Below are 12,635 nucleotides of genomic sequence, written 5' to 3' on the forward strand. Positions count from 1 at the left end.
GTAATGTGTACTGTGATCTGTCCTCAGTATAATGTATTTTGTAATGTATTTTTCTCATCTACCAAAGGATGAAACAAATAAAATTATTTAAATAGCTTGGCTCTAATCAAATTATTTAAGGAAATAATGGGATCCACATTCACCTGATGTAAAGGGAAGCACCAGCTCCTGTGCGCTATAGCTATATAAACACCAGCTCTAAAGAAAGTCTTCCACTTTTCTTGTCAAACCTAACAGTCCCTTTCATAACCTTACATTAGGCTGCTAATGAAGTTACACAGCATTAGGAAAATAAATAAATAAAATCAAGGCCGCCTCACCCTGAACCAATGTTCTGTCCACTAAGAAGGCAAAGAGAAAGGACACAAAACTTACACCCTATGCAAGTGTGCATCTATTTCCCAGGCAGTGTCCGCACGGCCGGCACACGACAGCTTCCCAGTCTCGCTGCTTCGGTTTTAGAGGGCAGCACTGGGGAGGGGTGGCTAGACAGAGGAATCAATCACCCCAAACGTGAAGCATGCCAACATTTATTCACCAAGGCGATGCATCAATGTTTAAGTGCTCCCTACCTGATTCTACGACAGAATGCCAGGAAAATTAAAGAGTGGGCCCCTCCATTCTCCAGAATCTGTCAGGGCAACTTATATCATGCTCTGAAGGTACAAAGAAGAGACACAGGAAAGAATACAATGGCTACATCAGACTTTCGACCTCATGGAAGCTTCCCGTGTTTGGTTCAAATGTTCACACTGAGCTGGGGGACGGAAGGCACATGACAAATTGAGGAGTGAGCTGGGGGAAAGGCAAAGGGGAATCCAATCAATCCTGGGCACCGCTGTGGCCTTTTTCACCCCCAAGGCCTCAAGAGTGAAAGGGTAGAGCAGGCTGAATCGAGACAAGAGAAGAAACGTGCCGATTGTAGCCATGTTATTTAAACTCTTCAAACTTCAGAATGTGTAACTGGAAGAGAAAGAGAAAATCTGATTGGGAAGGCAGGACTGCCCCCAGGTGGTCCACCCAACAACCCCTGGACAACTTCAGTTTGTTTCCTCTAAGGGAATGACAGGTAAACCCGCAGCATCCAGGCCGAGGCCAGGGCCTGCAGCTGAGACCCTGGGAGGGAGGGGAGGGGAGGGGAGGGGAACAGTAGCTACCCAGCAGTTACCTCCAAGTTCAAAGCACCAGTGATTTTCCCTTTGAGGATGCGATGGATAACCTGATATGAACTCCAAATATCTGTAAAACAAAACACAACAACAAAACCTTGGTGGCACTTGGTCAGGCAGAAGGAGCAAGGGAGGGAGGTGAGAAGCCGGGGCTGCAGGGAAGTGTTCTGGCTGCAGACCAGGTCTTGCAGACAAGTCTCTGCTAGTTAGTACTCATTCCCTGCTGCCAGGATATCGTGAGATAATAAGCACTGCAGAGGGAGGAGAAGGGGAGGGCAAAGTAAGAGCAAGTAAAAGGAGGCATTATTGTTGTTAAAATAATTACAGTGATCTGGGATTTCACATTCCCTAATGGAAATTCTGGAGACAGAAAACTGTTCATTCAACTCTGCTCTGAGAGTTTTGGCTGGAGAGATGGAGGTTAAAAGGCAGAGAGCCTTTTTACCGTGACGAGTGCACATTCCTACCTGCTGGGACAAGGCAGGGCAGGGCGCTGGTCAGACACTCACCTTTCTCCAGGACATCTGCCCTTACTCAGCTCCCGCCACCCCGCCAAACTGGGACTGTTTGTATGCATGAAACTGGCTCATATCAAGGGTCAGACCTCAGTTCCACCCCCAGCTATGCCACTTTCTTGCTGTGAAACGTGAAGAAGTCCCTTTCATTTTCCTGAGGCTTACTTTCCTCATGCATAAAGGGAGAAAAATTGTACACCTGCCCACCTGGCCTCGGGGTCATCTCAAAGTCCACACAAGAGCTGAGAACCCACATATCTGGGCTGCACACTCTGGCCCCTCTGACAGGCTGGGAGCTGCTCTTTGGGGCAGGGGCTCCTTACTCTGAGCCATCCTCCAACAGCCAAGCAGTCAGGTTCAGCCCACCAGAAGCTCCCAGGTCCTGTCTGCCGGCATTACTCCCCAGGCCGAGAGGCAGGGGCCCTCTTCATGCAATGACCCAAGGTGACCTCTGGGTGGTGCCCATCAGCCTAGCAGGGTGGCTTGGCCCTGCACTTTGGGGAGGTGCTTTTCCATCTTATTTTGTGTTGTATGTGTATTTCTCCACATCCACTTCTCCTCCTCAGCCCCCAAAGCATTCTTTCACTCTTTCACATCTCACCTAAACCCCAGTCTCGAGAAGGGGCCTCTCCGTTTCAAGGGTGTAGAAACTGAGGCTCCACAGGTGCCTGGATCTAGAGTAACAAACACCTCACACTATATACAAAAATAAACTCAAAATGGTTTAAAGACTTGAACATAAGGCATGACACCATAAAACTCCTAGAAGAGAACACGGGCAAAACATTCTGTCATAAATCGTAGCAATATTTTCTTAGATCAGTCTCCCAAGGCAAGAAAAATAAAAGCAAAAATAAACAAATGGAACCTAATGAAACTTTAAAAGCTTCTGCACAGCAAAGGAAACCATACACAAAACGAAAAGACAACCGATGGATTGGCAGAAAATATTTACAAATGATGCGACCAACAAGGGGTTAATTTCCAAAATATACAAACAGCTCATACAGCTCAATATCAAAAAAACAACAACCCTATCAAAAATGGGCAGAAGACCTAAATAGACATTTCTCCAAAGAAGACATACAGGACTTCCCTGGTGGCACAGTGGTTAAGAATCTGCCTGCCAGCGCAGGGCACACGAGTTCAATCCCTGGTCTGGGAAGATCCCACATGCCGCGGAGCAACTAAGCCCATGTGCCACAACTACTGAGCTTGTGCACTAGAACCCGTGAGCCACAACTACTGAGCCGGTGCACCACAACTACTGAAGCCAGTGTGCCTAGAGCCCGTGCTCTGCAACAAGAGAAGCCACCGCAATGAGAAGCCCGCACACCACAACGAAGAGTAGCCCCTGCTCGCCACAACTAGACAAAGCCCATGAGCAGCAACAAAGACCCAACGCAGCCAAAATAATAAATTAAAAAAAAAAAGACATACAGATGGCCAACAGGCACATGAAAGATGCTCAACATCGACAATTATTAGAGAAATGCAAATCAAAACCACAATGAGTTATCACCTCACACCAGTCAGAATGGCCATCTTCACCAAGTTTACAAATAATAAATGCTGGAGAGGGTGTGGAGAAAAGGAAACCCTCTTACACTGTTGGTGGGAATGTAAATTGGTACAGCCACTATGGAAAACAGTATGGCGGTTCCTTAAAAAACTAAAAATAGAGTTACCATATGATCCTGCAATCCCACTCCTGGGCATATATCCGGAAAAGACAAAAACTCTGATTCAAAAAGATACATGTACCCCAATGTTCATAGCACCACTATTTACAAAAGCCAAGACATGGAAGCAACCTAAATGTCCATCAACAGATGAATGGATAAAGAAGCCACAAAAAAGAATGAAATAGTGCCATTTGCAGCAACATGGATGGACCTAGAGATTATCATACTAAGTGAAGTAAGTCAGACAGAGAAAGACAAATATATCACTTATATGTGGAATCTTAAAAATAATACAAATGAACTTATTTACAAAACAGAAACAGACTCACAGACATAGAAAACAAACTTATGGTTACCAACGGGGAAGTGGGGAGGGGAGGGATAAATTAGGAGTATGGGATTAATAGATACACACCATTATACGTAAAATAGATAAACAATAAAGATTTACTGTATAGCACAGGGAACTGTAGTCAACATCTTGTAATAACCTCTAATGGAAAAGAATCTGAAATATATATGTATAACTGAATCATTTTGCTGTAGACCTGAAACTAACACAATATTATAAATCAACTATACTTCAATTTAAAAAAGAAAAGAAAAAAATAAAGTAACAAACAGCACATTGGGGGAGATGCTGAGTCCAAATGCTCTAACCCCTATCGTTGGTCTCCAAATTCCAGTTTTCTTCTACACAGAATGCTTCTCTAAAGAAATCTTAAGCAAAACTCAATGTACGTGAAACAGATGGAAGCTGAGCCACTCTGGCAGAAGCGAGACCGGGAGGCTTGCCCTCCCCTCACTCCACCCAGAGAACTCAGCCTTCGGGCAGCACCTGAGGTTCCTTTCCAGATCTCGTTGCTCAGAGAGACCAGGTGTGAAAAACAGTTCTCAAGAAGCAGCTTTGCAAGGGGCAGATGCTGAAAACCGGGGTGAGATCAAAAGAATAGAGGCTGAAGGGCAGGCATCCTGAGGGCCTCAGCTGCCCCGGACGCCATTCCCGCCGAGGTCCCAGAGGCGCGCACAGCATCTCCTGTCTCCGAGTGCTCAGGAGGGTGGAGGGCACCTTACCTTTCTCCAGCATGAATGGCTGAGCCAGGGGGGGGATGGTCCAGAAATCGTCACTATCCAGGCTGCGCAGGGATTGCACTGGGATGGTGGCCGACTGGCCGAAATCGATGAACGTGACAACAGCCCAGGAGTCCACTCGGTCCAGCACCCAGCACCTGGCCAGAGGGAGGGAGAGGAGGCTCATCTCACCTGGTGGCACGCACAGCAGTCCTCACGGAGAGGGATTGAAGGTCTGGGCTAAGAGGGATGGGAGTTTCCTACGCTGTTCCCCACCTTGGATGGAGAGGTGATCAGAGGAGAGGTATCTTGAGAGAGGAAGCAGCAGCAAAGAAACAAGAGTCCAGAGAATGGAGAAGCAAACCTCCAGCCCTGCCTGGTACACACCTGTTCCAGGCCCATCCGTAATCACCCAGCTGGTACTCGGCCAGACAGCGGGTCCCGCGCCGCACAGCCGAGTCGTGCAGGTAGGGCTGCTGCTCCTCTGCCTCGGCCAGGGCTCTGAACAGCGCCTGCATGTTCTGGTGCAGCGTCTGTGGACGGTACAAACGCCATGGGCCTCGCTGCCTGCCCCACGTTGCACGTCTGTCTCTGCAGGTGTCACCTGTTACATCAGCACCGCCGATCCACCCCAAGGGAACTGAAGGTACGACGTGGGACCAGGGATCAGAGTGCAGCCACTCTGGATGTCCACCGCTGATGGGCCCCCATCAGCACGCTGACCCCAGCAGGGCCCCATGAGGTGGCACCGAAGCCCAAGAGGACCACCAACAGGCCTGTACCTCCGTGACATGCATGGCCCAGAAGAAGGGGGTCTGAGGGACAATACTGGTCACCAACAGCCCCACGTCCCCGCCGACGCTGTGGATGGTGGCCAGCCAGCCCAGGTCTCGGAAGCATTCCCTCAAGAGCAGCGCCAAGAAGGACCCTCTGCAGGAAGAACAGGGAACAAAGGGAAGGGAGTGAACACAGGAGTGATTCAACCAACACCTGTCCTGGAGGATGCTGGGCAGGAGAGTCACCCTGACAAGAGGGCTGTGCAACCCCCCGCCCAGGGTGGCAACAAGACAAGTGCCCAAGTAATCATAACGCAGAGCAAAGGAAGCACCACGCCAGGGGACACAGATGTTGGAGAGTCTGGGGAAGGGGAGAGGCAGAGGGAAATAAAAACACACCAGGGAACTCCACAGAGAGAGATGGGCAAAAGCCCTCACTGGGCTGACCTTGGGCCTGCCTGAGTGATTCATGAACCTCAAGTGATGCAAGTTTGGACCGTCCACAATGCAGGACACGTCTGCAACGCCCAAACCACTCCTCCCTGTGTTTAAGCACATGCCGCACCTCATCCCACCACTCCTCCCTGTGTTTAAGCACATGCCGCACCTCATCCCACCACTCCACTAACTCTATCGCCTAAGTCACACATGGTTAGAAAGGCAGACCTGCCATTTAGAAAAACGAAACAAAAAACATACATCCTATAGCATTTCAAGTCAAACAGAATAGTCTGGCATCACTGACACTAAGAATGGTGTCTGCCGTTAAAGCAGAAGATGTGGTGGACATGCCGATCTCATGGCATCCAGGGTAGGGGAGAGTCACAGGCCATCACTGTACAGAAATGGAGACAGACTGTGTAAGTCACTGTGGGTCACAGCCTTAGAGCCTGGGTCTGACGCAGGAGCTCCTGAAAACTTTATCCCCCTCCCCAGTACCATCCTTGCTGCCACCCTCTAGGGACTGAGCAGACGTTTACAGTTGTCCTTTGCCAGCGGCCTCTCTACACCTCCGCTCACCTCATTTCCATGGGAACTGCAAAGATGCTTGTCCTCGGTTTCTCTGTCTTACAGGGGTCAACAGAAGCTTTAGGAACGAGCTGTGTAGAAGCTGGAAAGCAGAAGGTTGTGTTCTGGAGGCACCAGGGCTGTCTCAGAGGACCGTACCCCACCTGCCCCCCAGAAGGCCCTGGCCCCACCCTCAGGGGCAGGATGAGATGGGAAGTGAAGCTACATCCTTCTGGGTCTCGGCCTCCACATCCTCAGCTGGATGGGGACGGTTTGCTGGATGACATTCTTTAATCAAGAAAGCATCCTAAGGAGGCTTCCCTGGTGGCGCAGTGGTTAAGACCCCGCCTGCCAATGCAGGGGACACGGGTTCAAGCCCTGGTCTGGGAAGATCCCACATGCCGCGGAGCAACTAAGCCCATGCGCCACAACTACCGAGCCTGCGCTCTAGAGCCCGCGAGCCACAACTATTGAAGCCCATGTGCCTAGAGCCCATGCTCCGCAGCAAGAGAAGCCAACGCAATGAGAAGCCCGTGCACTGCAACTAGAGAAAGCCCTCGTGCAGCTATGAAGACCCAATGCAGCCCCCCCAAAAATAAAAATTAATAAGTTAATTAATTAAAAGAATGCATCCTAGAGGAATAGAAAGGGATATTTCCTACACTGAGGGGTCAGCGTGGGACAAAGCTGGAAGGGAGGCTGGGAGAAGTGAATCAGGAGCTGCAAAGACATGTCCTGGGAACAGATGGCAGCTCAGGATCTCACCAGTGGTTCTAGCAAATCCTTGACCAGAGGTCTTCTCCAAACCCTTAGGGAGAAAAAGAAAAGGTACCACTCAGGCATAGCAGTATTCGTTTCACTGGTTTACATGTTGCGTCTCTCCAAGCAGATCTGGAGACAGCGCAGCAACAGCCCCTGTGCAGACACAGGCTTCAGCTGACTTTTGGGGCTTGCTCCACTTTCTCCTTTCTCTCGGGGGGGTGGGTCCTGAGTCAACCAAAGACAAGAGGTTCACGGAACAGGAAGGGAGGAGGGAGGGAGGTGCTGCCGGGGGTGTTCGTCGGTACCTACAGGCACAGAAGCCCAGCACTGCTTAGCCCGGGAGGCCCCTGCGGGCACTTCTTAGGGGGGAAAGAGGTGGAAATGGTTACTCTGGCAGCAGGACTGGGTGGAGACAGAAAGACTACAATCCTGCAGCCCTCAACCCATGCTGGCTTCCCTTGCTCCACCGTCCACACCTGGAAAATCCCCCGCCCTGGTTACACCCACGGATCTGCACGCCTGCCGCTTCGCTGCTTACCCCACTCCCCGCTGACCGCTACCTGAGAACACATGCGGCCACTGTTCTCAAATGGACATGCCACAATCCCATGGTAAGCCCCTAGTGAGACAACACCTCACCCCCTCCTCTCTTCAAACCCTCCATACTCCCACCCTCCGCCCACCCTATGAACCTGCCTCTTCATCAGGAGAAAACTGGAAGCAACTGGATGGGAGGCCCCTCATCCTCTCACCACCCACACCACCACCCCCCAGCCCCGCCCTCCCTGCCATCCCTCTGCTTCCTTTTCAGAAGGGTCTGGCTCTGGGGCTGGCACTGTCTCACCTTCTGGAGGGCAACACCCCTATGGTACCTTTTCAGAAGGGTCTGGCTCTGGGGCTGGCACTGTCTCACCTTCTGGAGGGCAACACCCCTGCAGCCACGCCCCTTCTCCTCTACTGCCATCTCTCTCCCGGTGGACACCTCCCACCAGGAAACAAACATGCTCCATTATCCATGTTTGCAAAGACCCTGCCTCACCCCCCAGCCCCTCTGGCGACCACGTTTCTCTGCTCCCTTCACTGAAAGGGGTGTCTAGAGTCCTGTCTCCTTCCAGTCAGGCCTCATAGAGACGCCTCCTTGACAGGCCAACCAAGAGGTACACAAACTCAGCATGTCTAAAACGGACCCTCCGCAAGCTGCTTCACCTCGGCTTTCTCAATTTTAGTAAGCTGCATCATTATCTACCCAGCGGCTCAGGCCAAACTCGTCTCTTTCTAGCTCTGCATCAAATTCATCAGCAAGTTAAGCCGTCTCTTCCTCCAAAACACACCCAAACCCACATACTCCTCTCTCTCCATCTCCACCACCCCAATACTAGCCATCACCATCTCTTACCAGGACCGTAACAACCATGTCCAAAGACGCTGCCACACAGGCTCCTGCAATCCAGTCCCCACCCAGAAGACAACACAACCTCTTACAAACCAAAATCAGATCACATCACTCACCTGATTAAAACCTTCCAACACCTTCCCATTGTGCTTACAAATAAAACTCCAAGTCTCCAGGTGGGCTCACCAAGGCCACCATGATCTACCCTCCTTCCCACTGACCTCTTCTCTGCCCACTTACCCCATTTCCCCCCATGTCACACTCTGTAGGCATTTGTAGGTGGCCCCTCTGTCTGGAATGTTCTTTCCCTGGTCTTACCCAGGGTAGGCTGACTTGTCATCCAGAGCTCAGCTGAGAGGTCACTTCCTCACAAAGAGGACTCCCTAAGAACCATCTAAGTGACCCCTCTCCTCTCTATCACATCACCTTATTTCAGTTCTCTGTCTGGTACTTACTGTTGAGACAGGCTGGGCCCTGGGACCCTTTGCTGCTGTGCTTGTACCTGGACACACGTCTCCTCAAGCAATGAAATACAAGGAAACTATGAGGGACTAAAAATACCTGCGTGCGTGTGCAGTTGGGGCAAAGATACAAAAAAGACGGAAAACCCAAAACCCAGCTGCCATTTCTGAAGAGCCGGGAGCAAAAGCAGGGTACTGCACAAGCCCCCTGCACACACCATCACCAAAGGGGTGGGCAGACCTCCTAAGCGCCCCTCTGGCCTGAGCGCTAGACACACCCCTCCCCTCACCCCATATACGAACCAGCTCTCCCTGCCTTGGGGAACCGGCAAGGGAACCTGTTGCTTGTTTTCACTACCCCCCACTGCTGCAGGAGGGGCCCCAATAACGCCATGAACTTCTTGTCTGGCCCATTATCAATTTCTATTGATTAAGGATGCCAAGAACCCTGGTTGGTAACACTATTGACATTTTCTTTTTTTCTCTCTCTCTTTTTTTGGGGGGGGGCATTTTCTTATGTATTCACTTATTTATTGGTTCACTATTATGTGTCTTTCCACTGGAATTTAAACATTATGAGAATGTGAATCACATCTGTCTTTTGACAATTACCTTCATTGCTGAGGTAACCCTGGAGCCCGGAACAGTGTCTGATACATATTAATCTCTTAGTAAATATATGTGACAGAGAGAAGAAAAAGAGAAGGAAGGAGGGAGAGAGGAGAGATGGACCGGGGCAAATTCTTAATCTAAGCCTTGGCTTCTTCTTCAATACCACGAATCACACCTGATGTGAGGATTTAGTTGGACCAGTATCTGTTCAGGACACTGACATGAAATAGGTGCTCAATAAATGGAAGCAGTATAAGAGAGGTTAAAAGTACAGGTTCTGGAGTCAGACTGGACGCCAATACTGGTTCCAGAACTGACTGGCTCCTTAACTTTGGCCTGGTTACTTGGTGCCCCCACCTGCAGGATGGGAGAGTAGCAGGACCTACTGCTGTATTTAAACAGGTTCATACAGCAAAGCGATCAGAACACAGCCCGCAGAGTGAGCCCTCCGTGACTGAACTACCGCTGTCCACCGATGGGGCCCAAATCAAATCTCCACGCTAAACCATTCTGCCCCTGCTGTTTACCTACAACAAAGCAAAGTGACTGTTAAAAACTGTCCTCTAGGGCTTCCCTGGTGGCGCAGCAGTTGAGAGTCCGCCTGCCGATGCAGGGGACACGGGCTCGTGCCCCGGTCCGGGAGGATCCCACATGCCGCGTAGCGGCTAGGCCCATGAGCCATGGCCGCTGAGCCTGCGCGTCTGGAGCCTGTGCTCCAAAACAGGAGAGGCCACAACAGTGAGAAGCCCACGTACTGCAAAAAAAAAAAAAAAAAACTGTCCTCTAGCCAAGCACAGAAGGTGCCTTTTTATTTAGAATCTCCTAAGACAGTTCCAAATACCAATCCCAAGAACCAATTATTAGCGGTGGTTTCAGGCTCAAAATTACTATTAATACAGAAACATTTAAAACCATTTGGGGTCTAATTATTATTCCCTAATGATTTAAGAGATAAATATAACAAGCCTGTTTTGCCAGTTTGTGAAATTAAGTTTCAGAGGAAAATCTATACAATTATCATTGAACCACCACAGCAGACACATCATCCAAAAACAAACCTCACATTTCAGGATGTCTGCAGCACAGAAGTGGCCACCTGGAAGCTACAGAGATCAAGGCAGCACCTCGGTAGCTGCCAAACCAGCAGATTGTAATTAAGTTCTATTGTTGCTATAAGCAGTTACTCTACACCCAATCAATCAACAGCTGTTAATGCTCTTTACTTTGTTCTGGGACATTACTACCAGCTGGTCAAGCGTTCCAAGAGGTGGCCTGGTCCAGCATCACGCTGGTGAGTCCCAGCAGTGGGAGAGAAAACACAGGGTACACAAAGGTCAGTGGCCAGAAGGCGTTTGGGGGCGGGGTTGGGGGAGGGTCCCATCCGGTTCCTCTGCACACCAGGGAGAAGCTCTCCAACCAGTACTGGGGGGTGGGGGTCACAGGCCTCAAATGACACTCAGAAAAGTGGTGGCCTCCCTGAGACTGCTCACTGCCACACCCCTGGCCCACTGTGGTCACCCTGGCCATCACTTTTAAGGCCCTGTCTCTACCCGGGGAACTGCACCTGGAGTCACCTGAAGGGCACATCCACGTGGAAATTTAATACAGCTTTAACCCTCGACTGCCACCCAGTACCACACCTTGTACTTCACAGGTGATAGACACAGACCTTGCTCTCAGGGAGCCACACTGAGTCACTCCACACATATTTATAAAATGTGTACATTCTAGACATGGCCACCATGAAGCTCACACTCTTGGTGGGGGCAGCAGACAAGAAGTATACAAAGAGGTATAAGGTCAATGACCATAAGGGCAAAGAAGAAACGCAAGTCAAGGAGAGGGGACAAGCGGGCAGTGGTGGGGGAGGGAGTGATGGCTGAACAGACGCCTAAATGAAGTGAGAAGGCAAACCCACAGACACCTGGGAGACGAGCCTTCCAGCTGGGAACACCTGAGGCCCTAAGGTGGGGATGTGCTTGGTGTGTTTGGGGAATGGCACTGGGGCTGGAGGAACAGACACTTGCATCTCTTACCTGGACCACCTGAGACAGGTCTTCTGCTTCCACTCTGGCCCCTGGAGTCTATTCCACAGGGTCCCTTTAGAACCTAAATCTCGGTGAATAGATGAACTAATGGTGGCACATCCATACAAGAGAACACCACTTAGCATTAAAAAAAGAATTGCTGATGGTGCCATCGCATGGATGAATCTCAATAACATTCTGCTGAGTGAAAGAAACGACACACAAAGAAGCACATATGGCATGATTCCATTACACCAAACTCTAAAAAGGATAAATCTCATTTAAAGTGATAGAAAACAGGTCAGTCACTGCCTGCGGGGCACAAAGCTGGGATAGGGCACAAGAGAACCTTTTGGGTGACTGAAACGGTCTATATTTGATTGTGATGGTGGTTACATGGCTGCATACACTTGTCAAAATTCATCAAACTGTACACCTAAAAGGGGTTTATTTTACGTAATACTTCAATAGTTGATTTTTTAGTGTACGTTCGTGAAATCTGGTTATGTCGCTCCCTGCTCAAACTGTCCAGTGTTCTCATTATTATGTGACTATATAAATACCAATTGCTGCTGAATCAAGTTACAGACTATGAAAATTTTTTTTTAATTTTAATATTAATGGGACTTCCCTGGTGGTCCAGTGAGCAGGACTCTTTGCTCCTAATGCAGGGGGCCCGGATTCAATCCCCGGCCGGGGAACTAGATCCCACATGCATGCCGCAACAAAGATCATACGTGCCACAAACTGAGACCTGGCACAGCCCAAATAATTAATTAAAATAAATAAATAAATTTTTAAAAATTTTAATATTAAAAAAAAGTATGTATTATGATTACTTTTATCCTTACACAACCTTCTCCAGGAATTAACTGCTCCTTTTTTCCCCTCCATTTACTTGGACTTCCTTAAATCTCTGGCTAAGTTTTCCCACACCCCCCAATGGCTCTTTATAACACCTCTCCAGTCGCTTTTATACTTTTCTTCATACAAATGTCACCCTGGAGTCTCACATCATCCTGCTCTGGCTGGACTGAGTGCTGCAATAACAAGTGTTCTACCTCTTTGTCATCATCTGGGAAGTCTCAGGTCCCCCTCCTGGGTTGGACCTCCTGCTCCCAGCTTCCCTCATTTTTTGCCTTATTGCTTCATTGTA

At 49.5% G+C, this 12,635-nt stretch overlaps 1 protein-coding gene across 6 annotated transcripts in view; it reads right to left on the reverse strand.

Annotated features, from left to right (window-relative positions):
- Positions 1-512: 512 nt before the first annotated feature.
- The window catches only part of TDRD10 (tudor domain containing 10), a 75,109-nt gene continuing 62,986 nt past the window's right edge, over positions 513-12,635 (reverse strand). For all 6 annotated transcript variants that reach the window (XM_024748136.1, XM_024748137.1, XM_024748139.1 and 3 more), the window contains 7 exons: positions 6,990-7,032; positions 6,237-6,327; positions 5,223-5,370; positions 4,828-4,973; positions 4,444-4,598; positions 1,169-1,239; positions 513-963 (listed from right to left, as the gene is read on the reverse strand). In XM_024748136.1, the coding sequence (XP_024603904.1) occupies positions 931-963; positions 1,169-1,239; positions 4,444-4,598; positions 4,828-4,973; positions 5,223-5,370; positions 6,237-6,327; positions 6,990-7,032 (687 nt within the window). In that variant the 3' untranslated portion in view covers positions 513-930. The remainder of the gene's footprint in view (positions 964-1,168; positions 1,240-4,443; positions 4,599-4,827; positions 4,974-5,222; positions 5,371-6,236; positions 6,328-6,989; positions 7,033-12,635) is intronic.

The sequence above is a fragment of the Neophocaena asiaeorientalis genome, unplaced genomic scaffold, assembly GCF_003031525.2.
Source record: "Neophocaena asiaeorientalis asiaeorientalis breed wild unplaced genomic scaffold, Neophocaena_asiaeorientalis_V1.1 scaffold76, whole genome shotgun sequence".
In the NCBI taxonomy this organism is placed as follows: Eukaryota; Metazoa; Chordata; class Mammalia; order Artiodactyla; family Phocoenidae; genus Neophocaena; species Neophocaena asiaeorientalis.